At 44.2% G+C, this 27,723-nt stretch overlaps 1 protein-coding gene across 1 annotated transcript; it reads left to right on the top strand.

Moving 5' to 3' along the window:
• Positions 1 to 27,723, top strand: LOC147880395 (GPI-anchored adhesin-like protein). The gene is made up of 13 exons (XM_087370741.1): positions 1 to 875; positions 1,203 to 1,388; positions 1,526 to 1,637; positions 1,731 to 1,776; positions 5,803 to 5,837; positions 5,993 to 6,042; positions 6,254 to 6,406; positions 6,726 to 7,189; positions 7,449 to 9,325; positions 9,538 to 11,290; positions 11,394 to 11,480; positions 27,070 to 27,135; positions 27,281 to 27,723. Exons 1-12 carry the CDS (start codon positions 817 to 819, stop codon positions 27,132 to 27,134), a joined length of 4,887 nt encoding a protein of 1,628 aa, XP_087226867.1. The 5' UTR covers positions 1 to 816; the 3' UTR covers position 27,135; positions 27,281 to 27,723.

Here is a 27,723-nt window from a genome sequence, read left to right as displayed (position 1 = left end):
CTCAACAACAACAACAAACAACAAACAACAACAGCAAGCTTCTATTTTGCCCTTCTCTTTCAGATGAGGACTGGAGCTCAGAGCAGCACATGCCCCTGCCCTCCTCAGCTTTTCTCCTCCCTAATGTCTGTCCTGCAAACCGTAGATTCTTCTTCCACCCCACTACTTCCTTCCTTCCAGTTGTGCTCTGCTCCCTTCCTCCCAATCTCTGTACTTCCCTGCCATTTTGCCTCCCCATCATCCTCATCCGTGTGCTGATTGCCTGGATGGTGCTTGTCCTCTGCCTCAAGCAATCCATCCTTCCCCTCATCCCATCCATCCTTCCCCTCCTCCCATCTTCCTCCCTCCATCCTCCCTTCCTTTTCCTCCCTCCAATCCCTTCGACCCCTCCCAATCTCCTCCCTGATTGAGTGGAAGAAGCTGCAGGGCTGAGAATTGGGAGAGCTCGCCTTACCTCCCCTCTCCCTTGATTGAGTGGAAGCAGCTGCAGGGCTGAAAATTGGGAGAGCTCGCCTCTGCTTCGTCGTTCCTGCTGTCGATCACTCTGCTCGCTTCAATCTCGCCTGCATTTTGTATCGTCCTCTCGCTCATCTGTTTCATCCCATCGCTCTCCTGTCGTCAATTGTTTGCCCATGCTCAGGAATTCTTGAACCCACAATGTGGGTAGCCCGATTGCAGCCCCTGCCACGTCCGGTAGAATCGGCCCGATACGTACGCTCTCGATAGTGGTCAATCTCCCCCCAGATCGCACCTTTCCTCCACTCGTAACGCGCTCTCTGGAGGCTCTCGCGGCAGAGCTCCTTCGCGTTTCTCAAGATGAAGGGAGACGTACCCCTCGATTATGCAGAATTCCGACTCACGCAGACGCGCACGAGGTGGGATTAACGTGAAAATCGATTGCACGGGTTTCCATATAAGATTAGTGCTTCACAAGAATGGAAAAAGCAGCTGCAAGAAATTACGCAAATTCGCTTGATGGGTCGCGAAGGCTCAGGGAACCATCTTCGTAGAGTAGAATAGACAAAAAAAACTAAGTCGACGGAGAGATTGGATTCAGTCTTGATAATGTCGTGGAAGAATGCAAGAATGTGAATTCGATTTCTGGATTTGATCTCACGAAAGATCCAAGCTGTAGAGCAAAAAACTTCCCAAAAACGTATCTGTGTTCGTTTTCTGAGCCGATCCTTTCCAATTTTTGTTAGGTGCGAGGTCTTTGTATCAGCTGAAGGTGTCACGGAAAAGGTGGCTTCCGGATTTCTAAAGCCATTCATCACGCACTTACGCGCAGCAGAAGTTCAGGTCGCGAAAGGCAGTCAAGTAATCAGGTTGGAAGGCAATCGGAATTCCGCTAAGCACAACACGTGGTTCACCAAAGGCACATTGGAAAGGTGGGTTGGTCTCTTTCGAATCGGCACGATTTTCTTGCCAGCCTTGCGAGAGGTTGTTAGTCGTCAGATCGCCATTGTTGGATTGCGCTTGTGTGTTGTTATCTTGTTATAATTATGAATTGTCCGCCATTCCGTAGGTTCGTGCGGTTCGTCAGCACCCCTGAGATCATCGAGCGGGCTAAAACCATAGAAGATGAACTTGCTCAATTGGAGCAGGTTCGCAATGCGCTGGCCAATACATTCCCGCAGGTCTGTGCCAAGCATCTTCTCTTTTTGCTCGTGCATTTCTCGCAAGGCGCACATTTCTGCTAACTCTTACGAGAGTCCCTTGCTGGTATTCAGACTGAGGCAAGGTTTTCGAGTATCGACACCGCTCTTTCTTCAATCGGTACGTGCTTTCCTGGTCATGGCATTCGCGAGTCAATGTCAACTGTATTCTGTAACGCTTTGGTTAGGGGTGGTGCTCATTGCAAGACCGTAGCTCAGCAAATCAACGTTAAGCTCTTAGGCTGACTGAAAACGAGCACCATTATTTCGTGAAATTTACAATCATGTTGGCTGTGCTCATCAGCAAGAGTAAAGCAATATGAAAGAATTATAGACTTAACGACCACAGAACAAGTGAGAAAGACACATTTTTTTGCATAACTTAAGATAACATTAGGATAAGAGGGATGCTTGCCGGTGACATACCCGGAGAATTCAGTCTTATTTCATGGCTCATGCCTGAAGAAGCAACTCGTTCATGAACTAATCATCCTTTTATTCGGCATTTATCAGCATCCGTGGGCGTGCATGAAGACGCTAGCAGCCACTGATGGCTTTCATCACATTTGGTGGGAAATGTGCAGGGCATTACTGCCTGGAAGATTTATTGAGGAGGGTTGTGAGAAAAAGCAAAGTTGCTGAGGCATTTGAGCAGCTAGTCTGAATAAAGGCAAGCCTTGAAGCGGGAACAAAAAAGAAGAGTGCCAAGTGTTTCCATGATTCAATACACTGGTCTCAGGAGTTTCTCCTCCCTTGCAGCCAAATCTACAATCTTTTGTTCCCGTCGTGGTTTGGTGAGGTACATCAGAGTCATACAAATCCTAAATATTCAGAATGACAGTCTCTCTCAATCCCCGGATTGTAAGTGCTTCTAGAGCCCCCACAATTATTACATTGTGTATGGACCATTTGAAAATCTTTCAAGCGTTGCATGTTGCCGAGCAACACACAAGAGACTCCAGCTTATAATGAAGAGAGCATTGGAGGTAAAAGTACAGATAGACATTCCCTTGGCCCACAAAACTGGCTCCAAAGCACAGGCCAAATGCATGTCCCAAATATGGAACTAGGGCTTGGGAAAACCGCATAACTCCAGCTCAAAAGATGATGCCAGTAGTGTGAAGTAAGACTTAGCCCATGAACCAGCTCGAATCACGAAAGTAGTACGAGTGGACACATCCTCCTTATAGAAGTCATGCTAAGCAAGCAATGTTCATCCCTGCTGAACCAGAGTTTCCAGTGGGCAAAAGTATAGTCCCTTTGACTTAAGGCCTCAATCCCCATGCCATTTGGCAGCACACAGCCCAATCACGTGAACTGAGAGATGAACCATGATGTGCCTTCTCAAAGTCTTTCTCTAGGTCCCCATGCTCGCTCATGGAAATTATCTAGCCTTCAGGCATTATCTTAAGATGACATAGCCCTCTGGATACCCATTCCATTTGCATCACATATCAACCTTGACAATGAATCTGAGACTGTTGATTATCAACAAAACACGTCGAGTCCAAAGCTAACCAATAAAAGGGTAGGGGGAGAGGTCAATCAAGATAAAGGACTCAGGAGATGAGGAGCAAGGGGAGATTTAAAAAGAAACATTCTTGCACTGCCTCTGATCTGCCTTCACTTCCCTCCTTGCTCCCCTCCTCGCCCCTCCTGTCAACAGCAGTTTCCTCCCACCTCCTTGCTTCCACTGCCATGGCCCTGTCTCTGTCCTCTGCCCCTCTTCGTGCGGCCTGCTCTATCATCCACTGCTCAGCCCCTTGCTCCCATGCTTTGTGTCTTGCCCCCCGCTCATTCTCTCACCTTAGGTGCTGCTCTCCTGTTCGGCCTCTTCCCCCTTCTTTCTCCCAGATCTGTCTTTTCTATTACTCTACCTCCCACATCCGCATTCTCTCCCTTTCCAAATCTTGTTCTCTCCACTTCTCACTTCATTTTTACTTCTTCTGACTACCTGTGTTGGCCTCCCCTAAATCTTTCTTGCCGCCTTTTCTTCCTCTGGCCCCTACAGCTCTGCCTTGAAGCTCCCCGACTACCAACCTCCTTTTTTCCCCTATGCTTCTGGCCTCTTCTCTTCGTAGCTTGGGGTTTCTTCTGTGCGACTAAAGTGAAATTGTGTCTCATTGTGAGCATGTGTGCGTGCACATGATTGCTTTACTGTCTGTGTGCTCGCTGTTGTCTTTATTTGGCTGTGTGACAGTTATGTGAGGCATGAGTTTGGCCCAGTCTCATCTCGTTTACTTAGGTTAGGTTAGGTCACCTTCATATCGTTTCCTAATGAAGTATTAGGATTCTATTGCAAATAGTTTGAGGGCAGTTGGCGTAATGCACACCTATCACATACAAGTCACTCTCTTGTCAACATGAAATTTTGGAATCCTTATGGCATTGTGCTTCCTGGAATGGATTCCAAGCAGCCTTTGATAGAGTCCTTGGGAATTTAACCAACATAGTATGAAGTTTTAGGTTAGTTGCATTGCTTTCTGGCCTAGGAATTTGCTCACCCACGTTGTGTCATCCTCTGGTTTTTGCTAAATTATTACCTTGAATTCTTGAATTGATAGGTTGTAAAGCTTGTTTCATTTGAGAAATATAAAACGCTCATTCGACAATCAGTCAGTCTTCTTGCGCAAACTATCCAAAAAAATCTACTAGAACTTTCTCACCTTGCTCGAATTATGCTAGAGGCCTTTTCTAATCCAGACACAGCCTTAGGGATTTTTTAGCTTTGCTATTGTAGCACCTCTCATGTTTTGATTATTGATAGACTGCGATTTCTATACTATACCAGTGTAGTTTGATTGGTTCGTCTATACCCATAATTCAATGCCACTAGGCTTATTCATGTTGATGAGTGCAGGTGCCAACTACTTGTTTCACATGCTTGAATTAGATATGCATATGCTCTCTACGTATCTTAAAGGTTTGTTCAACTCTTTATCCCACCATCTACATTCCATGACACACTAGTTGGTTCTTTGTACACATTTCTACGTGTCCGCCATGGCATGGTCTTCACTTTGGAATGCTAATCCCACCAAGCCAAACCTAAGCATGGGGCTATGGCTACTGCTTCCTTCCATAAAGAGCAGTCTGTAAGTGCTTCTTGAGTAAAGCAATGGGCTGCTATTTGCTCATTACACCCTACAATAGGCGCAATTCTTGCCAACTCCTTGATATGCTTGCGGTAGGCCTGGCATATATGGGCATGCCCCACCTCTACAATTTTCTTGACCTTTGCAGGGTCTAACCAGAAGCTGGAGGGATGATAATGTACTTAAGGGAGTGTACTGTCACGGGCATCCAATATCCCATGGCCATCTACTTGACCACTGGACAGCCTCAGGGGCTGCCAAACCCTCATCCAGGGTTAGATCTAGTCACAAGAGACAAGGCAACAGTTCAGCCAAGGAGGACGCTGGAAAACTACATGGGATCAAAAGGGTAACATTTGTTCACAAGATCACTGTTTGAGTCCATCTTGGATGGGATTTGGTGCCCAGAAATACACCAAATAGTCCACCGATGTGACAACCAAGGAAGCATGTCCTTAGATTTAATTACAGCTACGGCCTGGGGTAAGTATGATTTGGATCATAGAAACAGGCCCTGGAGGTTTGGAGGTGACACACATGAATATGGAGGTTCATAAAGCACAGAGGCAGAAGACGAGCTGGATTGGCTCTCAGCTTTGGATCCCGGTCATACTTACATTCCAGAAAGCCAACTGACGTGATCTTTCCAGCGTGGTCGATGATCATCTTATGGCTAGGTTTTGCAGTAATGGGATACAAAGCACTAAATTGCAACCTGAGCTTCAAGTAATAGCCCCTCAGAACTCACAGCTCCAGTAGCAACTGTTGGTTAGGCCATGTGCTGCATAGTTCATATACAAATAATCTCTTCTTCTGCAGTAGCTCTGCCACCTTACTCATTCATCTTTGCATACTAGACTTGTTTTCAAAGTCCCATCGTGTTGAGTGCTTATCTCGGAGATTCTTATTGTTTGCCGGTGAAGTATGAATGGTGTACATTGTTCTAATTTGATTCCCTGCTCGGGATTTTCTCTTTGATGGCTCAATTTGTTTATTAATCTGTTTATTCAGCCTGATCAATTCAATTCCTAATGCCATCAAACTTCTAACAGATACATACCAGGGGAGAGGAGGTACATCTATCACGGTATGTGGAACTTTTCGCATGGAAACTTGAAACTTTTTGGCAGTATGTTGTTAAAAGGCAATGATAACTATGTGTTACAGATTTTCTCTTACCTTAAAGTTTTTAAGGTTATTTCTCTGTCGCTGGTGATGGGGTTCATTTTCATGATCTTTCAGCTGGCAAGGAATCCAATGGAAACTGTTGATAATGGAGCAGACGATTCTAAGTGAGTCGTTCCAATCCACAAAGATGCTTGGATGTGCTATCTGTTAAACTTACATTTATATATCGCAGGTGCATTTTAAGCATGTCTTTACAGGACATTTACACATTCTGGTTCCCAATATCAAAGGATAAGGGCTCTTGTCTAGTATAGTCCAAGGAAAGTCCTTTCAAGTTCTTTAGAAATATATAAAGCTGAGTTCTGCGCTCTGCAGAAGGGAGCTGCTGAGAGCAATGGATGTTCGCCTGACTGCATTAAAACAGGAGCAAAACCTGGCATTTTCCCGTGCGAATGCTGCTGGGTTCAACAGTAATAACATTGCCAATCTTATGAACTTCTCTGAGCAATTCGGTGCAGACCGCCTGAAGTATGTATTTCACACAATCCCACTCTAAGACCTTCTCTTTGAAGCCGTTTAATCTAGGATTGATTTTAAGTCTAATCTCTACACATGTGGTGAGCTGACTATAAAAGTATCACAGTCAATTATAACAATATTTCCACATAGGCTTTGGATGCTATTGCTTGTACATGTCCACTTATGATTGTGTCTGGTGTGTGGCGCAGTCTTGTTTAGTTGCTTTCTCGTTGTCTCTGCAGCGTGGCGCACACTGCTTGTTTAAATTCTCTCAGGGCTGCTTCCGGTATGACCATTAATGCTAATTCTCTTCCTCTGATGTCTGTAGTGATGCTTGCACTCAGTTCCTTGCTTTACTCAAAAAGAGGAAAATAACCAATGAAGGGTGGGAAGAAACAGATTCTCCGGCTGTTGACGTTGCTTCAAATAACTCTGGCGTGTCTATGGGAAGTGAATTAGAAGCAGAATCAGAGGTGGTTCCAAACTCGAATTCCTCAAACACTGAAGCCTGGCTAAAAAGGCAAAAGAAAAGAGCCGAGTCTGATGCCACTGAAAACGCTCAACATCAGGGTTTTAACATGAGACCTCGTGAGAAGTCGCACTTGACTGTGGATAATGATGGTATTAAACCGATGACCAACATCGATACATGGAAGAGGTGGGGGCCACCAGGGAGGATGGAACATTCAAGTTCTCAAATTCAGGATTCTTTAAGGTTTGGAAATGCAAAAGAGATGAACAAAGAATCCACACATAAGATTTATCAGGATCAAAATGGATCTATGGAAAATGGTAAGCTAGGCCGACACATTAGCATCTATCGAAAACAATCAATGCATCTTTCTCCTTCTAAGCATTGGTCTACTCTAGATACATGGTGTGCTTGAGAATTGACTAGCAAAGCATCATTATAAACAACTTTTTTGTGATTACATGAAGAAGTGGTGCAGTTGCTTATGAAAGGTCCCTTTCAAGAGCACACAGGCAGCTTCTTTTCTTAATTGTTAATGACTAGATGCATGGTTTAACATTGTCGCGTCTTTAACTGCAGGGATCACAGCTCTCCAATGTGAAGACAGAGTTTCTGCAACAGTTCACATGGAGGAGCATTCCACTTTACAGCAACAGGAACTGACTGTGTCCCCTGATCTACAACATAGCCTTTTCACTGGACATGCTCCTAGGGATAAAAGACGTGAATCTGCCTACAAGGATTCCAGAATTCCTGCACCTGAGGCATCATCCTCATGCCTCGACCCTGCATGGAGTCCTTCCGAACAAAACCCTTCATTTTTTGTGCAGGCTTCAGGAGATCAGGGTCATGTTCAGCCTGATATCCCCAAAGTAAAAAATGTGCCTCCAAACTCACGTGCACCAGAAAGAACTTTGTCATTTTCAGCTCAGAGAGTTCATATGGGAAGCCCACGCCTTTGGCGCTCAAGCTCCATGGCAAGTGAGGGTGTCAATCATTCTCTCCCTGAAGACGAGTTCATGAAACCTGAGGAAACTCACGCTATTGAGGGTGATGACAGAAAAACTAAAGAGGACCAAGAGGACAAACCTGTGAGACGTTTGAGTGTGCAAGATGCCATTAGCCTCTTTGAAAGTAAGAAAAAAGATTCAGGTGAATCCCCTTTTAAAAAGCTGGTCAAACAAGAAAACCGTAGAGTATCAATGGAAAGTGGCAATTCCTCCATTGAAAAGGCTGTACTGAGACGATGGAGTGGCACAAGTCCTCCTACCTCAGAAAAGAATTGCTTCCAAGAGCAAAGAACTATTATGGACACCACAGAGGCTATAAAAAAACTAGAACCAGACTGTGTGAAGGATAAGGACGGAACGAACAAGGAATCTTCAACACATGGTGACTCGACACATGATAGTCACTCTCAGCCAGTAGCCAATGAGCAAGTAACTGACAGCTGTACAGCATCTTCACTTACTATCCCGCAACTCATTAACCTGCAGGAACCTAAGCAGAGTGGCTCATCCACATGTTTAGAAGCAGCTGCACCATTGAGAAAGCAGAGTCCACCCCAGCAGCCTTCTTTTGGAAGTAACTCCTTGCATGGTCCTGGAGACGATTTGCAAAAACAATCTAACATAGAGCTTCCAAAAGGCCGTAGAGGGGACACAAATAATACTGATGCAGCAGGCACAGTCCTCTCCTCAAAATCAGAGGTAGATTCCTCAAAAGCTGCCATTTTTAGTACTCTTACAAAACCATTAAAGACTACCGAGCCGAGAAATGAAAAACTGTTCACAAGTCAGTCAGTTGTGGACAGTACACTTTCAGATGTGACAAAGAGAAATGAGCAAGAAGGAAAAGGGGACCAGAATGGTCAAAATACTAAGCCCTTGCTGCCTATATCTAGTATTTCGGTTTCTAATGGACCTAGAATGGCAACCCCAGCTCCTCAAGGACATGGCAACAAGGGGACGACCGCATATTTGAAACAGAAGTCTGTTGCTATCGAGGAATCTGAAATTATAAACGTCACAGCTCATGGTGCCAATCAATCTGTAAGTAAACTCAGCCTTGGCAGGCTTCCTGGTCAGAGAGATCAGAAATCAGGCAGACTGTCTTCTGCCAATGTATCAAAAACCCCTGTTGACATTCATATGCAGGCTCTAGTCAAGATGGTCAATAATGGAAACCATGATCCTCTGAGATTGAGTAGTGAAGAATCTCCTGATGGAAACGGAGGAAAATTTTATGAGTATTATATGCAACTTAGAGATGCAAGGCTGCTCGGGGAGCATCCAGCAAAGAGGGCAGAGAGAGAAGCCAAGCTAAAATCCATGCAGGAAACTCTTGAAAGAAGAAAATTAGAGATGGAAGAAAGAGCACACAAAGCAAAGAAGAAAAATCAAGTTCGGTTAGGAGTCGAGAAACTCCAGGCCAAGAAGGTGGTTCAGATGGAGCAGGTATGCTTTGGGATAATAGAATTGTATATGTCTATTCTTGTTTACTTGATTTCAAGTCAAAGTAACTAAGACATGTATAGAGCCATATGGGTCGATTTGTGATAGAAATAGCCCCTTAAGATATTCACGTGACTCCTTAAATCTTGAAAGCCACTGTTCACATTGCTGCAGAAACATTTTGTCCATAATTCAATGTATGTTGTACATGACAGGAAGAACTCGGAGATGATGACGATGCAACTACCCAAAGAGATTGTCCATTGCAAATACAGGATCAATCTAATGAATATAGCAATCCGCCCTCACCAGCTTCAACACCACGTTCATCAAAGAACCAGGCTTCTTCAATCAAGCCACGTACAGTTAAGAAGGCTTCACCAACTCTCCTGAGATCTTCGGTAGCTCCACGCAACTCTGCCCGCAGTGCTGCAGCATCATTATCACCAAGGTCAACTACAAGAAATCCTACAGGGACACCCAGTCAATACAAATTGCCCACACCAGGCCACAATGCCAATGTGGATATAACTGTCAGTAAGTCAGTTGCCAACTTTTCAGACTCAAGAAAAGAAATGGCTAAGCCCCCTTCAGCGCGCGCAGCAGCCTCTGCAAGGATTCATCCAAAGGCTGACAATGGCGCTACTACAGCAAATGATGATGCCCTATTTAGCACAGCAGATGAGGAGGAAGTGAGACGCCAGCCATCCCTTACAAGGCAAAGCTGTGCATCTGCCTCTGAATGTAGGACTTTATCTACACAAGCACACGACACAGTAGTCCTAGAATCCCTCAAAGATCAACAAGAAGGTGTTGCAGACTTAATAGTTATTAGTAAGGTGAGAGAGAGTCTTGTGGCTCCAACTAAGGATGTGAAGCCATTTCTGCGGAAAGGCAGGGGAATTGGTCCAGGAGCTGGACCTGGAATTATTAAAAATAAGGCATTCATTCCCGTGGACACGTCCATAAGCTCTGATGAAGACATACCTACAATTTCCATGATGAATGGGGAGGCACCTGATCCTGATGGTCATTACAGAGCATCTTTAAAAGCAGAAGACTCTGCAGTGTACCTTGGAGCTAATGAGTTTGAGGGTCCTATGCAACATGGCATTTCTGGGGCATCAAGCATTCCAGTTATGCAAGTCTCAAATGCTGGTAACTCATCATCCGTAAATGACAATGAGTTGGCTGACTCAGAGGTGGAAGTATTACATTATCTGCCAGAGGATGCCTCCAACCATGAGAGAGTATGCCCTCCTACTCTATGTTCTGATGACTTGCCTGACGAAGAATATCAAAAGCCCTTGGGTGAAGCTGCAGTGCAAGAATCATTTCCTGAAATCTCAGATCATGAGCAGAAAAGAGGAGTGCTCTCTGCATTTTTATCAAAACACATTGCAAAAATGCATAGCGAGTCAATGCAAACTAATGCTTCCTTTGTACCCTCTTCAGCTTCTTTTCGGGCAGACTCACTGCCACACGAACACAGCACAGCACCATCGGCTCCTTCAACTGCCTCATCAGCCAACTATTTCCCCCTGCAGCCTGGCACTGACTCTGATCACTGTAGTCCTCAACTCACTATGGCCCTGGACTCACCGTTGGGGAGCCCTGCTTTGTGGAATTCTTCACAAATCACGTATCCTTCAGAGACCGACCTAGGCCGATCTTATAGGCAATTAAGTGGTCCTCAGAAGCCCGCTTCTGTCACAACACAGCCACCTAAAGAATCAGCAAAGGGTTTCAAAAGGCTTCTCCATTTTGGACGAAAAAGCCGCGCACCTGAAACAGCCACCACTGACTGTGTCTCTGCATCAACGACATCTGAGGGAGATGACGATACAGAAGAGGCAAGGGACCTTGGGAACCGATCTTCTGAAGATATTGTCCAAAGAACAAGGCAAGAAAAAGGTTTTGAATATGGAAATATAGGGGATAATTACAATATCCAAGATCAAGGGGCAAGTAAGTAAAAACTCAGCATATGCTACTGAAAAAGAAGTGTTGTTGAACAATTCTCACCCCTTTTTGTGGCTGCTCTTGAGCTGTATTCACTTGTGATTTTCAGTTCAGTTGCTTCGGAGCTCTATTCCAGCCCCTCCTGTCAGTTTCAAGCTACGGGAAGACCATCTATCTGGAGGCACTTTATTGAAAGGTTTACAAATCTACATTTTGGCATGGTTATACTTTTCTGGGGCTTTCAGGCCTAAACATTTTGGTTCAAATGTTAAATGTTGCTGATGTTTATAATTGTGCTCGAATTGCGATATGCCATAGCTACACAAAGTACTGATTATGTATGAGCTTGTACTAAAAAATAAGAACTGCTTTTAGGAGATGGGAAAATTCTTTCCCTAGACACACATGGTTAGCATTCCTGCTTCTAAGTCCTAGTTTTGACATTAGATTGTTAGAGGCGTGCAAGACATCTGCTCCACAGATCTCTCTCTCTCTCTCTCTCTCTCTCCCATATGAAAGTTGCCATGTGCCCTCCCTAAGCTGTTGTATTAGATGGTTCTCTTTTGTCTCATAGACCTTTTTTTTGTCTCCCGTGGCCTATTGCACTAGTGGCAAAGGAGTTGGACTACTTACTTCTCAATAGTAGTCTTCCATGGCCTCTTATAGACTGATATGATTCGCTAGGTGCATCCTTCCATAGAGACATCATCTCGATATTTAATCTCTCTCCTTTTTCTATGGTCCTTGGGTGTAGATGCCCACCATAGTGGCTCCACCCTTTAGTTTTTAAATTTGCATGCGGTTTTTTCAAACTTAGACCCTTCGGTACATAAACTTTATTTCTTCCTTTCCTTCTTAGAATAGTTGGTATGATGACAAGCGCAAAGCACTTAGGCGCTTTGAGACCAACCAAGGGCGCCTCTCTCAGAATTAGGCTAGGAAAGAGTAGTAACATTTCGTGCCATAGAAGAAACAACAATTTCTTGCACGCCCTAAACAAGAGCTCAAGTGTCCTTTACAGCAGATAATTTTTTGATAAAGCTATTGGAGAAGAAATCACCATGCACTATCACAGACCCAAGCCTCTAGAAAGCTTACATAGATACACTCTACAATGTTCCAAACCAATCCATGCCTAACCTAGAGGATATCCCTCGCCCCACCACATCCACTCTCTTCACCAAAAGAAGCCATCAAGAAGCTCTAGAATGGCAAAGACAAGGACCAGGAGGGCCTCCAAGTAGATCTCCCAACCCACGGGTGGGAGGTACTTGCTCCAATCCTAGCCAAGCTATTCAAATGAAGCTTTTTGCACAAGATCAACCAACCTCTTGGACCATAGACACCATCATACCCATTCACAAGGCAGGGAAACCCATGGATGCAAGCAACTACTGGACTATCATGGTTGGCCATTAGAACTTGGCCATGTAATGGTCAAGGTATACTCAAGATACACATTAGTGAGCATGCCGCGAGCAGGGGCTTGAAGACAAGGGGAGGGGCATGTTTCAGATGGGATCTCTCCACATTGGACCACATCTTTACCCTAAGAGCCATCATATAGACGGCCAAATTCTTAAAAAAGAGAGTATACTGCTACTTTGTAGATAAACAAGAGCCTAGAGGCAAATAATACAAGTGCATGTACCATCCAGGGCAACATCGTTGCAGCATCTTGACGGCAGGCTACCTTGCGTCACCCACATGTACATCCCACGGAGAGGAGCTGAAAATGCCAGATCAGACCTCGGACATGTTCCATAGACACCAGAACTCGTGATGAGACCTTGTTTAGGCCACGCAAAGCTTCAACTGCTCATGACTAACAAAGGACATGACAACACATGACAGGAGCTAGCTTCATCCTGTCCATGTTGAAGCTCTTAGTTTTCATTTCATCTCATCATCAATAGTTTCTGGGAGGGGGAGGCAGCTAGACATCTCCAATTCCCCATGGGGAGGGGAGGGGGGTGTTGTAATCTCATGCTGTGTTCAGTTCTCTTTCCTTGGTCTCATAGGGGTTTTTGGCCTGCAACAGACTTTAATAAATCTTTATTTCTTTCTTTCTCTCTCGCTGAGTTCATTTTTTCTCCTAGCTTCTCATCCCCCATGCTGCCGCTCGTATTATGACACTATCTGCCACATGGAAGAAAGTTTAAAGGAAGAATGTACATATTCCACTAAGGGAACCTCACCTCAAGGAACAGCAATCACTTTTGTATCCCCGTTACTCTTGGTCAACTAAAGAAGGCTTGATGGATTAGTGTAGCAAACACACAGTCCTTAAGGACACTTGGATATTCACCTATGAAGACCTTTTCTGATACAGCTCGCACAATTAGGCAAGCAAAGAGGAAGGGAAATAGGCTCACTACAAAGATGGGAAGGTGCTAGGTCAAGGAAAAATAGCACACCACATGATCTTTTGGAAATACAATACCTATAGTCAAAACCAATGAGCTTTTAGACACCTTATAATTAGGAATCTCATCTTACTGTCCTCCCAATGAGGTGAAGTTCTTTAGAGGAGATTTCAATGTTCACTTTGGCATTGAACAAAAGCGGATGATTGAGTCTCTTGGGGACTTTATCATGCTGCAGCCAGAGAAAACTAGTACAGGGTGTTATAGTCTCTATCAGCTATGGCATATAATTTTAGGAGTAGGAGTTGGAATTGACCAATGGATTGTTATCTACAATGGGACGGAAAGGTGGCCACTAACAGAGAGTTTCACCTGATTTCCACATGCATGGTTCAATGTAGTGGATTATTTCATTGGCTCTCCCGCCTTTGTCCCATCCATTTCCAGGTCTCAGCCCTGCCACCACAAGCCCCCTATCTACTACACGCCTCTTTGGGCCTGTCAGAAATCAAAGAATGCTTGCTATAGCAAACCCTAGCAGCGGAAATATGTTGGAAGGGGGTCTCAATGCTCTCCCATCAGTTCGCAAATGTACTCTTAAAGAAACCCACAATATTCTGGAAATCAACAGTCAATAGAAGAGCCAAAGTATCTCAAGCAAAATCCACCATAGATGTGGAACAAAACTGAGAGCTACAAACATCCAGCCAGGTGCTGGGAAAACTACAGCCAAAAAAACACAAGGGAAAACTGAGGACTATCTGCTGCTCCTGCATGCCTTGCTAAGGCTTCAGTGGGAATAAGCAGACAAGCCCCTCTGGGCACATTACATACGTTTCAGTGGGAATGGGCAGACAAGCATGAAACCTTGACGTGCTTCATCCATGCATGAAACACTAGGGTCTTGGCAATGCTATGCAACTCTGGTTGTTGCATAAGATCTCTGTCGTTTCTTCTTGGAAGGCGTTCATATCCACCAGTTGAGACATATCCAGATTGCTCAGTCTAACCCCAATCTCCATTGGAGTAACTACCTCCTTGCAATCTTCCATCTGAAATCTTTTTATCTCCTTCAGACAGTTTTTTCTTGTGAATAAAAATTATTTCTTCTAATTGCCAAACCTCAATGCAGAGAAATATCGAAGTATTCTGAGATCTATCATCTCGAATTCCTTCTTGAGAAGTGCCTTAAACTGGATCTTCTCCTTATATCCGTTGGTAATGATTAGACAAGTAATCATCAATTCATTGCTGCCATGCTCGAGGGGTCTATCTCAGTGCAAACGGAGCCTTTCGAAGCCTAAAAACCTTCTTTGTCTTGGTCTGGAAACCTTGCGAGTATTCTACATAGACTTCCCCCTCCAAGTCTCCATTCAAAAATGCCAACTTCACATCCAATTGATAGATTGTCCAATTGCGATAGGCAGCCAATGCAATTACTGTGCGGATACTTCCCATCTTGGGGTCAAAAGTCTCCTCAAAATCTACACCATGTGAGCCCTTGTTCTAGCTTTGTAGTTGTCTAAGGTACCATTAGACTTGTACTTGGCTTTATACACCCACTTGGTTCCAATTACCTTTCTCTTTGCTACTCTGTGATTTTTTAGAATGCCTTCCATTTCAGCTTCCCTTGCAACCCACCACTCTAGAATGTCTTTTGTTTCCTCAAAAGTCTTAGGTTCTTTATGTCTTGGATCTGAACCATTAAGACATAGTTCACGGTGGGTGTTTTCTCAAGACAGCGTGATCTCCTTCGCACATCCAAACTAATTTCAGGAGTTTCCATGACCTCGTCTCTTCCAAGTTTTGTTTTGAGAGCCGGCTTTGTTGTGTTGGGCTTGCACCCACCAGACATCTCATGGAGAACTCTTTCCCCCCACCTTATTTATTCGGCGCCACCTCAAGTGTGGACCCTCTGGCAATCAGTACACCTCAGAGAGCGGAGAAGATACCAGGGCCCTGACAAACCCAGGCATGCGGGACTTCGCTATCCTCGCTATCCTCGTCACCTTTGCAAAGACTTCCTCTTTTCTGGGACTAGGTCCTTTGAATCTAAATCTTCAACCTCTTGAACTTCAGCTTCTTTCAATTTGACTTGTTGTCTAGGTGTACTCGAGGGTAATGATGGAGCTTCTAGTGCTGTTATATCAAATTGGGGTTCCGTATCCCAAAAGGTAGCATCCCGAGGTGACCACAAATCATATAGACGGTAAGATTTTGACTCCTTACTATACCCAAGGAATATATATTTTGTGCTTCTAGGGGCAATTTCAAAGTGGGGTCCTTATGAATAAAACAATACGCATTAGAACCAAAAACCCTTAAATGCTTGATGGTTTCTTACCTGAAAATGCTTGTAATGGCATCTTCTTCTTGACCAGTTTGATCATTGTCCTATTTAGGATGTGGACAATTGTGTGGACTACTTCACCCCAAAAAGACCTTAGAAGATTCTTCTCCTTCAACATTGATAGTCACATCTTCACACACATTGGTTCTTCCGCTCACCTACCATTTTGTTGGGATGTGTGTGTGTGTGTTGTTGTTAATTGTCTCTTGATCACTCTATTCCTTGCAATAACTATCAAACTCATTTGAGAGATACTCCCCCTTTTGTCACTTCTAAATGTTTCAATCTTGTACCTATTTTATTCCTTCCTTTAGCATTCCATTCCTTAAACTTATCCGAAATCTGAAAAACAATACACCCACGTCATTCTGCTATAATCATCAATGAAAGTAACTAAAAGTTATAACCTGGAAAAAGGCTTTGTAGCCATTGGCCCACACACATCTGAATGAACTAGTTCTCTTGGAACTTGAAAGCCTGGTGGCTGATCCACAAATACCACCTCCTCCAGGGTTCCATTCAAGGATGCCGACTTCACGTCCATCTAAAAGATAGGATGGGCAACCAAAGCAACAAGAAAGCGTATCGTCACCATCCTAGCCATGAGCGAGAAGGTCTCATAAAAAACAAGTCCCTCTGCTTGTACATAACCTTTCACCACTAATCTTTCTTTGTACTTGTCCAAGTGCCCATCAGAGTTGAACTTCAATTTATACACCCAGTTGGTACCAATCACCTTCCGCTTGGGCAGTTTGTTGTCCACCAAATCGCAGGTGTGGTTCTTCACAATGGCATTCATTTCTGAATGCATAGCCTACCATTTTGGGATATCCTTGGCTTCCTCAAAGGATATGGGCTCCTCGAGCTGAGCCACCATTGCATAGTTCACAGAGGGAGTCTTCATATTGCGTTGAGACCGTCGCACTCCGAAACTACTCTCGGGAATGTTCGTGACCCGTGAGTCTTCTAAAGTCCTCAAATACCATTGACGTAGCTTCTTCTCTATGGAGGTGCCTTCGGAGCTAGCACTATGTCGTCCTACTCTTCCTCCTCCTCCTTGGGTGCTTCAATCTTCTCCACCTCCTTAATAGTCACCCTGTGTTGGGGTAGTGCCGAAAATTCATGAACCTCTTCTTTAGTCTGGGGCTCTGTCTCTTCAAAGGTTAGTCTCTGTTGATAAGGATCGACTTCTTTCACCGGGTCGTAGAGGCGATAAGCATTGGATTCTTCACTGTACCAGACAAAGATGCATCTTCTACTTTTGGAATCAAGCTTCATCTACTAATCCTTATGCACTTGACCAAATGCATTAGAACCGAAAATCCTTAATTGAGATATTGTAGGTTTCTTACCATAGTAAGCTCAGTAAGGAATCATATCGTCAACAGCCTTTGTCTTGGTCCTATTGAGGATGTGAACGGCAGTGTTCACGGCTTCACCCCAGTAAGCTTTCAAGAGACTTCTCCCTCGCAACATGGTTAAACCTGTCTCTTTGACAGTCATATGCTTCCGCTTAGCAACTCCATTCTATTGAGATGTATGAGCTGCAATAAGTTACCGCTTGATCCCATGCTTCTTGCAGAAATGATTGAATTCGATAGAAGTGGACCCTCCCCCCCCTCTGTCCGTGCGGAAGGCTTTGACGTCCTCCCCGGTCTCCTTTTCTACCTAGGCCTTCCATTCCTTGAATTTTTCATAAGCTTGGCCAAGCAATATATCCAAGTCATCCGACTGAAATCATCCACAAATAAAAGAGAATAGCGCAAACCTGCAAATGAATTTGTCGACATCAGGCCGTAGATGTTGGAGTGAACCAACTCTAGCGGCTTCTTGGCATGTGATGAGGCCTCCTGTGGAAACTTGTTCCCGTGTTGCTTGCCCTCCAAGAAAGCAAACACGATCATTACTTGCAATCAATGGAAGTCCATCCACCATCTTGGACTTTTGCATCTCGGCTAGAGTGCCATAGTTGATGTGACCGAACCGCTCATGCCATAATTCGGATCTTCCATGGTCCCCATTCACTAACAAAGCGTTGAGCCAGTATAGCACATGCTCCTCGACACCATGAGCTACTACCTTTCCACTTTCCTTGGATGTGATAGTGACTTTGCCATTGTCAAATAGTACCGACATGTTCTGTTTGTCCATCTGGCTGACAAACAAAAGATTCTTGCACAAGGTCGGTACACAAACTATGCCGGATATCAGCTCCTCGTCTCCTGCAGTTGTGATACTAGCAACTATGAAGAACCAGGCTTTTCGAGAATGCAAATGTGTGCAATGCATGCAGAATTTGAATGCCAATTGGCCCTCCGATGGGGAAGAGCACCCTCGTGAGAGTACTTGTTGTTATTTCAACCTACATGCAAGGTGTGTGTGAGATGGCGGATGAATGTAAGGTAAATGAAGAATGCTACGTGAGATTCACAATGAAAGGGTGATACCCCTTCATTAATCACTCAAGTTCCATCTTCCCATTTACACCTACCCTTAGCCTATGACCCATGCATCTACCATTCAATGCACCTTAATGCACCCTTCCCTTCCTATTGCCCCTAGGACCTAGACATGTGTGTACACATTTTTATTAATAGAACAAGTATCACATGTCCAAATTCGATGCCGTCTGAAGCAATGGCTCCAGCTCTCGACTAGTCCTATCTACTGAGATGATCCACCGCCATAAGAAATCCGTCGGTGTCCATCATAAATACAAATACATGTTACACCATTGGCGTATAACATAATAATGTTTTAATGTCTACTAATCATGGATTAGTGATTTCTCTTATCATGACACTCCCTCCTGCTTGAATGGGCAGAAGTCCTCTTCTGGATCCTCTCTTGTCTCTTTCTCTTGCGTACGCTTCTCTTTTACTTCTGCATTTGCATCTCCTCTTCATAATCTGCAAATAATCTTCTCTTGGTAGTATCTCTTCTGAATCAGAACTTAAATCTCATCTTCAAGTTCTGGTTCCTCTTGATGCTGAATATTCAAAATGCAGAAGTACCACTGCAGTGCCTCTTCAATATCTCTTCATACTCAGAATTCTCTTCTGAATACCAAACTGCTGAAATCTCTTTATAGTAACCTGCTCAATAAGATGAAACATATTCTCAACAAACTGGTCAATATTAAAACCATTCCCTCACCCCAAATGTTTTATTGAACTAGGTAGACCTTGGCTATAGATGATTTTGCAATGGAGAGCTACTTAGTCTATAGAAACTATAGACCTTCAATCTCTTTTTCCAACTCTTCCATTTCAGCCCTCTTCATCCTATCAGACACTCTACACGGAGGAGAAAAATATTTATTCTTTGTCCATACTCATGGTTGCCCTCGTTCAACGTATAGAACGTTCCGTACATTCCGTTCTGCTCCGTACGGTACCGTACGATCTGTACGTTATGTTCGGTTTTAGGGCAAGGTTCCATATAAACCCCCTCTCTCCTCACTATGATCTCACACTAAGCATCTACCTCCGACTCTGAGTCTCGACTCTCCCTTCTCCATCTCCAACAAGTGACGAGGCTCAAGCTGCATCAAGCATCTTCATCTCTCTCCCTCTTTATCTCCATCAAGCACCTATATTACATGTTTGTACAAGTTTTAAAGCTTGTACAAGTACCTACTCCAAAACTCTAAAATCTTTCTCTTTTTTTTGGGGTATCGAACGTACCATCGGACGTACGCCTAAGATTTTTTAGTTCGTTTAGTACCGCACTAATATCGAACAGTACGCATCGAACGTGATCGTACATGTCAACCATGACTCTACAATGAAGATGCCTACTCTCTATTCAGTTCACACATCCATACACCAGTGTTGGCTGAATGGATAGCATTTACTCTTGGTTCTATGTTCACCGTAGAGTCTTGGGATGAGGAGGTAGAAGCCTCACCCTCCTGCTTGGATGCTTTGCCTTTCCCTTTTACAGAATTGGTTTTGGCAATTTTGGCTAATAGAGTAGGACATTTATGCCATGGATGCCCTGGCTTATGTTTCTTATATCCGAAACATTTACCCTCCTTAATTAGCTTTTTCTTCTCATCATCAGTCATGGAAGGAAATGGTATCCATCCAAGACGTGATTGGCTGTTAACATTTTGTACAATAGCTTTCTCATTTCCTTTGTTGAAGGGTTTACAAGGATTCAATTTCCTCTCAGCAATCTCACCCAATTTAGTGAGGTCTTTCAAGGTGGTTGGGTTGAACATTTCAACCTCATACCTCACTTTCGAGATTAGGGCTGCTAAATACTTCTTTCTTCTATCATCCTCGCTCTTCTCAAGTAAATCTAAAGAGAGTTTCCAGAACCTAGCTGTAAATTCAACATTACTCTCGTTTTCAAATTGCCTGAACCTTTCCCAGCGGAAGGTCAATTCTTCTTCATGCCTCGGAGGTATGAAAGTGGAGTTAAGCTGCTCTACAAGTTTGGACCATTGAAGAATAGGCTCTTTTCCCGTTTGTGATAAAGACCACCACATCAAAGCATCCTTCTGTAGATGCAATGTGGCAAGAGCAAGCTTCTCGTGGTCGGTCTTATCTTGATGGGCAAAATATAGCTTAAAATGGCGAATCCAATTGAGGATTTTATTAGCCTGTCTTGCTCCATCATACTTTGGGAACTCTATTCTTTATCGGGGTTGGAATTTAGCCTTCTTTGAGGGGATACTTAAATCGTCATCCCCAAAATTTAGCACTCTCTTAGTCCCTAATTTTGTCATAATGGACTGTTCAATCATATGGCTAAGCTGAGAAACCAACTTATCAACGGGAGACTCCTCTCTCCCTCTTACACTTGGATTATAATCCATGTGTATGGGATTTTGAGTTAAAGACGTAAACTCAGCGCCTTGCTCTTGGATGAACTCGTTTCTCCCTTCATTTCTGAAGGAAAACTTCCTATCAAGAGATTCTTGAAGAAGAGATGAAGGTAATTCTATACGTGGGTTATCATACTCAATATGTGTAAAACTCTCATCTAGAGGAGGTGATGGTGTTCTCTCCCTATCTCCTTCTGGTAGTGGAGAAAAAAGGACAAGTTCATTATTCCTTCCCCTTCCATTCTTTCCTTTTAGTAATACAAGAGAGAAAATGACTTGCTGTAATTTTAGAAAAGGGTTTATTTTACAACCAAAGTCAAGTGTTGTAGAGTTGGTGGTACTTATCCGACTCCCGCTTCGTTTGTGTCGAGAAAACACTTGAAATGACCTCTTCTTCCTTCTCTTTTAAGCTTTTCTTCTTGTATTTCTACTGTAAACCGGTGCACTCCGTTTGGGCTACTTATTTTGAGTGGATTGGAGCTCTAGATACCGTTATAGGGGGTACTTGATGGGTGGATCACCCCCGTAAAGTCTTGTTCCAATCCGACTTTCTGTTGGGGAGAATGGGGGGGGGTCTCTTTTTCCCACGGTTTAAGGGTTTTAAGGGTCTATTCGCACCCGGGGGGGAGTCACCCCGTTAGGACACTCCGTTCCCTGTCCAAAGAGCACAAAAATCTGAGAAATCCCTTGCCTCTTGGCTCCCAAATTTAAAGAATCATGTCTTCCAGGCCTGCGGCAAATGTCCGGCCGGGACCTTGCAGAGGCCTGTTTCGCGAACAGATTTTATGCACGGGTGCCTGGCAGAGGCCTATTTCGTGCACAGATTTGCAAGCTTTCATGTACTTCCACATCCACGTTGTGTCGCGTACAGCCCTGTAGTCCTCCTGCTTCCCACGCCCTTTCTTGCACCCGCAACTCCCCACACGTGGCCTTCCTGCTACTCTCTTTGCCTGCGCCTTACGTGCAATCTTCACCTGCGCGTCGCCTCCTTCTACGACACTCTTCCACGCAGCCTTCTCGTACGCTCGCGCTTGTTGTCTGTACCCCCGTCCCGCACACTCTTATGTCCTGGTCGTGGATTATCACAGCTCTAATACCAAATGTGAAGAACCAGACTTTTCGAGACAATGCATTTTCATACAAGCATTAGCAGCTCAGGGCTACAATGGAAACGCAAACAATATTGAGCTCTATCAAGTAGAAGCACATATAATAGTTCTCCTTGAAAAAGCTAAATATTGTGTGCACTTCTATTGCAAACACATGATGGTGTCAACAAGCACATGATGATGTCACTTTGTAAAAGAAGGCAGATGTACCTGTGCAGAATTTGAATGCCAATCGGCCCTCCAATGGGGAAGAGCGCCCTCGTGAGAGTACTTGTTGCTATTTCGACCTACATGCAAGGTGTGTGTGAGATGGCGGATGAATGCAAGGTGAATGAAGAATGCTACGTGAGATTCACAATGAAAGGGTGATACCCCTTCATTAATGTCCCTTGAGATCACTCAAGTTCCATCTCTTCCCATTTACACCTACCTTTTAGCCTATGACCCATGCATCTACCATTCAATGCACCTTAATGCACCCTTTCCTTCCTATTGCCCCTAGGACCTAGACACGTGTGTGCACATTTTTATTAATAGAATAAGTATCACATGTCCAAATTCGATGCCGTCTGAAGCAGTGGCTCCAGCTCGACTAGTCCTATCTACTGAGATGATCCACCGCCATAACAAATCGGTCGGTGTCCATCATAAATACAAATACATGTTACACCATTGGCGTATAACATAATAATGTTTTAATGTCTACTAATTATGGATTAGTGATTTCTCTTGTCATGACAGCAACACCCTTCACAGGGCATGTCCAGTTATCCCCCACAGTTACCTTGGAGCCAGGATGGGTACCTTCCATGGTCTTGAACCAATCTTTCTTGTTTGGCATGTGCTTCGAGGCTCCACTATCGACGTACCAGCCTTCCTTGCCTTCGCTCACTGCATAGGCAAAGCAGTACTCATAAATGATGAAAAGCGCACCGATAGTGACGTTGGGTGAGTCATTCTTTGGCTCCTCCTTGGTCTTGGACTTCCTCTTCCGCTTAGGTCTGCCTTCTTCTTCCGGCATTCCTTGGCTGAGTGACCAAGCTTCTCACAGTAGAAACATCTCATCTTCTCCTTCCTCTCTACGTCCTTGGTCTTGTTGTTCTTGGAATCCTTGGACTTGCCTTTGCCAGGCTTGTATTTCGCCACAAGTGCTTTCTCGTCCGATTGGTTGAATAGTTTCTCCTGAGCCTCCTCCTGCAAACAATAAAGGGAAGCTCTTCGAACGTGAGAGGTCCTCTGCTGCACTATTGGCAGGTTTGACTTAGATTCCTGCTTCTGCTTAGTGTCATTCTTCTTTTTCTCTCTTGGAAATTATTTGCATAGTGGCTACCTTTTCACTGTGGTTTGACTTTTCGCCTTTGAATCTGTGTCTTCAATGGGCTTACACTTCCATGCTTGCCATTGCTAACAAGGCCGGCATTTTCTCTTAGCATGGCTAGCCTTATCCGCATCCATTGCATTAGCAGCAGCTGAGGGTGATTAGAGGTATTGGTATGCCTGCACATGCAAATTGTTTGAGAGCCTAGGACTCCACATGGACAGACTACCTCCCTTTCAACATAGCCTTGAGGCCCCTTTATTCTGCTCACTTAACATGAGGCTAACCATGTCAGCCGGGAGGATCTCGTACAGGTAAACACATATAAGACCTGGTTAGCACCTAGCAAGCTCCCTCTCTACTATGAGATCTGAGGTTGTCACTTCACTTTCAGATGTCTTGTGTACTGTGAGATCCGAGGTCATCACTATTGTCTCTTCAGAGATGGAATTGAACCCCTATCCAACCTTTTGGTCCATCCGGATCAGAGACTTTTAGTAATCTTCATACTCGAGGCTGTACGACACAGAGAACAGCTGCTCAAGACACCAAGACAAAATCAAGAGGATCAACTAGACCAAGCCAAGAACGTACTCAACCGACACCGGATCAAAGAAGATGAGATGCATGAGATGCATAAGCCTAGCCTATGCACATGTACCTCAAGAATTGAAGGGAAAGCTTGATGATAAAGCTGTCAAATGCATTTTTGTGGAGGACAGCTTTCACAACAACAATTGAATGTGTTTGGTTGCGATGATTGCTTGCAAATCTACATGCATCATTGGAGTCTCCCACTCCAATTCTCCCCAGCAGTCAAGTGCTATTGCAATAGCAGAGAACCATGTGTTTTATGCCCGCACGAAACACATTGAAATTCACTATCATTATTTTAGAAAGTGGTTACATGCACGGGAGATCAGCCTAATCTTTTGCTGGAGACATCAGAATGTGGGCGATCTCTTTACCAAGGCACTAACTTGAGAAAAGTTTGAGGCTTTCCGCAAAGCTTTAAAATTCATGAGGGGCTCGTTCCTTCAACTACAGAAGTAGATCATAAGAGTTCTCCTTTTGGTTCCGATACCATGTCAGAAATTAAGGAAAGCTGGCTGTAGCAACCCTAGAAACAGAAATGTGTTGGAAAAATAAAGGCTGAAAGACAAGAAAAAACTGAGGGCTATATGCTGCTCCTGCATGGCTTGCTGTGGAAATGAGCAGACACACCAGGCTTCATTATATGGGGCTCTATGCAGCCCCTAGACTGGCCGACCTGTGGACATCAGCTGACCAGAAGACCAGCCCCACAGACTGATCCGGCCAAGAATGTTGGCTGACCAGTCAGCCAGCTCACAGGCCAGGTTGTGGCCTACAAAAGGCCTAGACCACCCTTGCCAAAACTGTGCTGCAGATCTGCAGCAAATCTTCCCCAAAACCCATGTGACTCCCTGAAGGAACCATGCAGCCTCTGACCTTGCTCTTATCCTGATTCTTCTGCCCCCTATGTCTTCATATGGGGGCTCACAGGTGGGGCAGTGATCTCTACCAGGAACAACACCCCAGCTACTCCATGAGGGCTGTACCAATCTTCACTTACATAAGGGCCTCCAATCTACCCACTCGATCAAACTTTTCAACCTCCAGTCTCTTTGAAGCCAAAGCTGCCCCCATAACACAAGCAGTCCTTTTGTTACACTAACAAATCCACCAAAAGGTTCCCACAAATAGCATCCCCCAAAACAGCTCGTATGATGAGGATTGCAAATCCCTACTACGCGAGCTCCTTCAAGAGAACCTCAAGGGTTCCTCTCAACCAGACAAATTAAAATAATTTGAGCAATGAATTTAAAGAATTTTGGCAGAGTAAAAGTCCCCTTCACCCACACAAATCTAAACATTTGGACAATTATTTCTCCCACATTATATGATGTCATCAATGAGCCAGCCCCAACCTTTCCATGATTTTCAGAATCTACTTATGGCACAGGGAATGCGAAACGTAAATATTGCAGTTTCATATGGGAGAGTCAAGACCATTAAGAGCTCCAAGCATAATACCTCGCACATGGCTACAAGACTGGTTTCTGCCACAACTACTCTACATTGAAAGAATTTTTAACCCTCAAAGCAATCAGCTTTTTCAGGAAGTTTAGAGCAAGTGAACCTTCTTGCAATGTCATTGTAAGCCCTAGGGTCATACTCCATGGAGACAGTAGGCAGAGAATGTTCAAGGGTTTTAAGCACAGATGGCATAGACAAATCAGGTGTGAGTTCAGTTAAGGTGTGGAAGGTTGTTGGGTTTAGAAAGTTTGTGTAGGGTGATGGATGAGTTTAAGGGCTTGGGGAAGGGTTTAAGGGTTAGGGATGACTTCAAGGGTGTGTTTAAAAAAGGGTCCTGAAAGGGTTCAAAGGTGGAGAGAGTGAGGAAGCTTAGTGACTATAGAATATGGATAAGGTCCTTGAGAGAGTGAGAAAGCTTAGTGACTAAAGAATATGGATAAGGTCCTCGAGGCTAATCCTCTCCTCCAGTTGTGAAAGATTGGGTGAATTAAGAGTAGGGCAGAGAGCTTAACTTCCTTAGGCAAGCAAGAGACAGTGCGAACATCACTGTGACAGTATATGCAAATGTGGTTGCAGGTGCAAATGCAAAAGTACAGGTCACAACAAATGCGAAGGCACGCTCTACAAATGTGAAAGTAGACTCCGCCACACCACCACTAAAACAGTTCAGCGATACGTGACTTCTTCCACCCAAGAGGTCACGCAGTAGCCATGGCCGGATGCCACAACGAGACTCATGAATTCTTTCTATCAAGAGGACAGAAAGTCAGGATACCACAAGACAAGATCATCAGCATAGGCAAGTAGGCCAGGTGATTCAGCAGCCCAAACAGATCAATCCATACAGGCCGCTGAGTTCTACTCTCGTAAAAGTACATCCAACCAGAGGGGTCTGCATTGACGCATCCAAGAGATTATCTGCACCTGGATGCCCATGAGCTCCTCCTAGGTAGGGGTTTGCATGGTTCCACCCTTTGCCAACAGCAGACCGCATATATGCTCCAGAAAAACATACATGCCATACCTCCCCAATTTATTGTGGCAGATCTTTCTTGGATCCTTGATATATGTGAATAGATGCATGCAAAGGCAGACGAGTTGATTACATCTATCTCCAATGTATCTGCTCATCACGACACACCTTGGTCCCTAGCCAATATGATCTACATTGTACATCGTACCAGTCACCTTGGTCCTTACCCAATATGACCTACATTGTACATGATACCCGGTACCACCACAGTCAGCTGTAGTTAATGTTTGACAGAAGTACATAGGCTCTCCCTTTTGACATTTCACACATTGTATTGCATTTTGTCTCACAACTTCTGATCGATCTCTCTCTCTCTCTCTCTCTCTCTCTCTCTCTCTCTCTCTCTCTCTCAGACACAATCGCACGCATGCACACAGAGGCAGGTGCACATGCATGCACTGAGAAAAGGCCAGCTTGCCCCTCTCCCCCTCTTTTGGGCCTGTACTTATTCCTCAATTTATACTCTCTCTCTCAACCAGCCATGAGCAAACATCCACCTCTAACTTTTCCTAACTTAGGGATTTGATTATAGAGGGAAAAGCGGAGTGAAACTATTTTTTGTAGTAGCAAAATTTGAGGGTTTCAATCCTTGGTTTCCAAGTAATTATTGCTATGGACAGAACTCAAAGATGAAAGGGAGAGTTAGAAACTTATAAATCCTTGTCTTGAAAAGAGTCCAAATTTTAGTACTGATCTATGTTTCTCGTTGAATTTCAGCTCCAAGGTCCTTCTTTTCTTTATCCACCTTCCGTAGCAGAGGGAGCGAGGGGAAGTCACGATAAGGTTCGCTCATGTTCTGATTCTGTTGATGTTTTTCCCTCATCACTTAACTATGCCTTCATGGACGATTTGGCTACAGTCTACTTACATACGTCATTGCACCTGTATGGGAATCACATGGGACTTGGTTTTGTACCACGCTGTGCAGGTATAGGGCATAAAGAATGTCCAAGGTAAATCTCCATACACCACACTTCCTGGGCTTAATCATAGAAGGCATTCGATTGGAGTGGCACAAAACAGGAATTTAACATAAGTCCAGTCAAGATGCTTAATGTCCAATTGGTTAATTCAAAGGGATTGTTTTATGTATATTATTCACAAGAAGATCCTTCTCCAAGTAGAAGATTACGGATCATCTGAAGCATCTTGTCCCAATCACCGGAGGTGAGAATCAGCAGCTGCCTTGCTACTTAGGTTACAATCCCTATGCCATGATCACAGATGTTTCGTGCAAGTTGCCATCCTGCTCTAACCTCCTAGATGAATGGCTTTGCATGCAAAGTCATCAATGAGACTAAACTGTGTAAGAGCGAAAATATTGCAATAAATATATAAGCCATTAACCAGTGTGATTAATGGCCTCTTGAA

The sequence above is a fragment of the Dipteris shenzhenensis genome, chromosome 32, assembly GCF_047967505.1.
Source record: "Dipteris shenzhenensis isolate YYH24624 ecotype China chromosome 32, Dip_SZ_1.0, whole genome shotgun sequence".
NCBI classification, from domain to species: Eukaryota; Viridiplantae; Streptophyta; class Polypodiopsida; order Gleicheniales; family Dipteridaceae; genus Dipteris; species Dipteris shenzhenensis.
The sequence above is the reverse complement of the archived record's forward strand: the minus strand, read 5'-3'. Positions and strand labels throughout refer to the sequence as shown.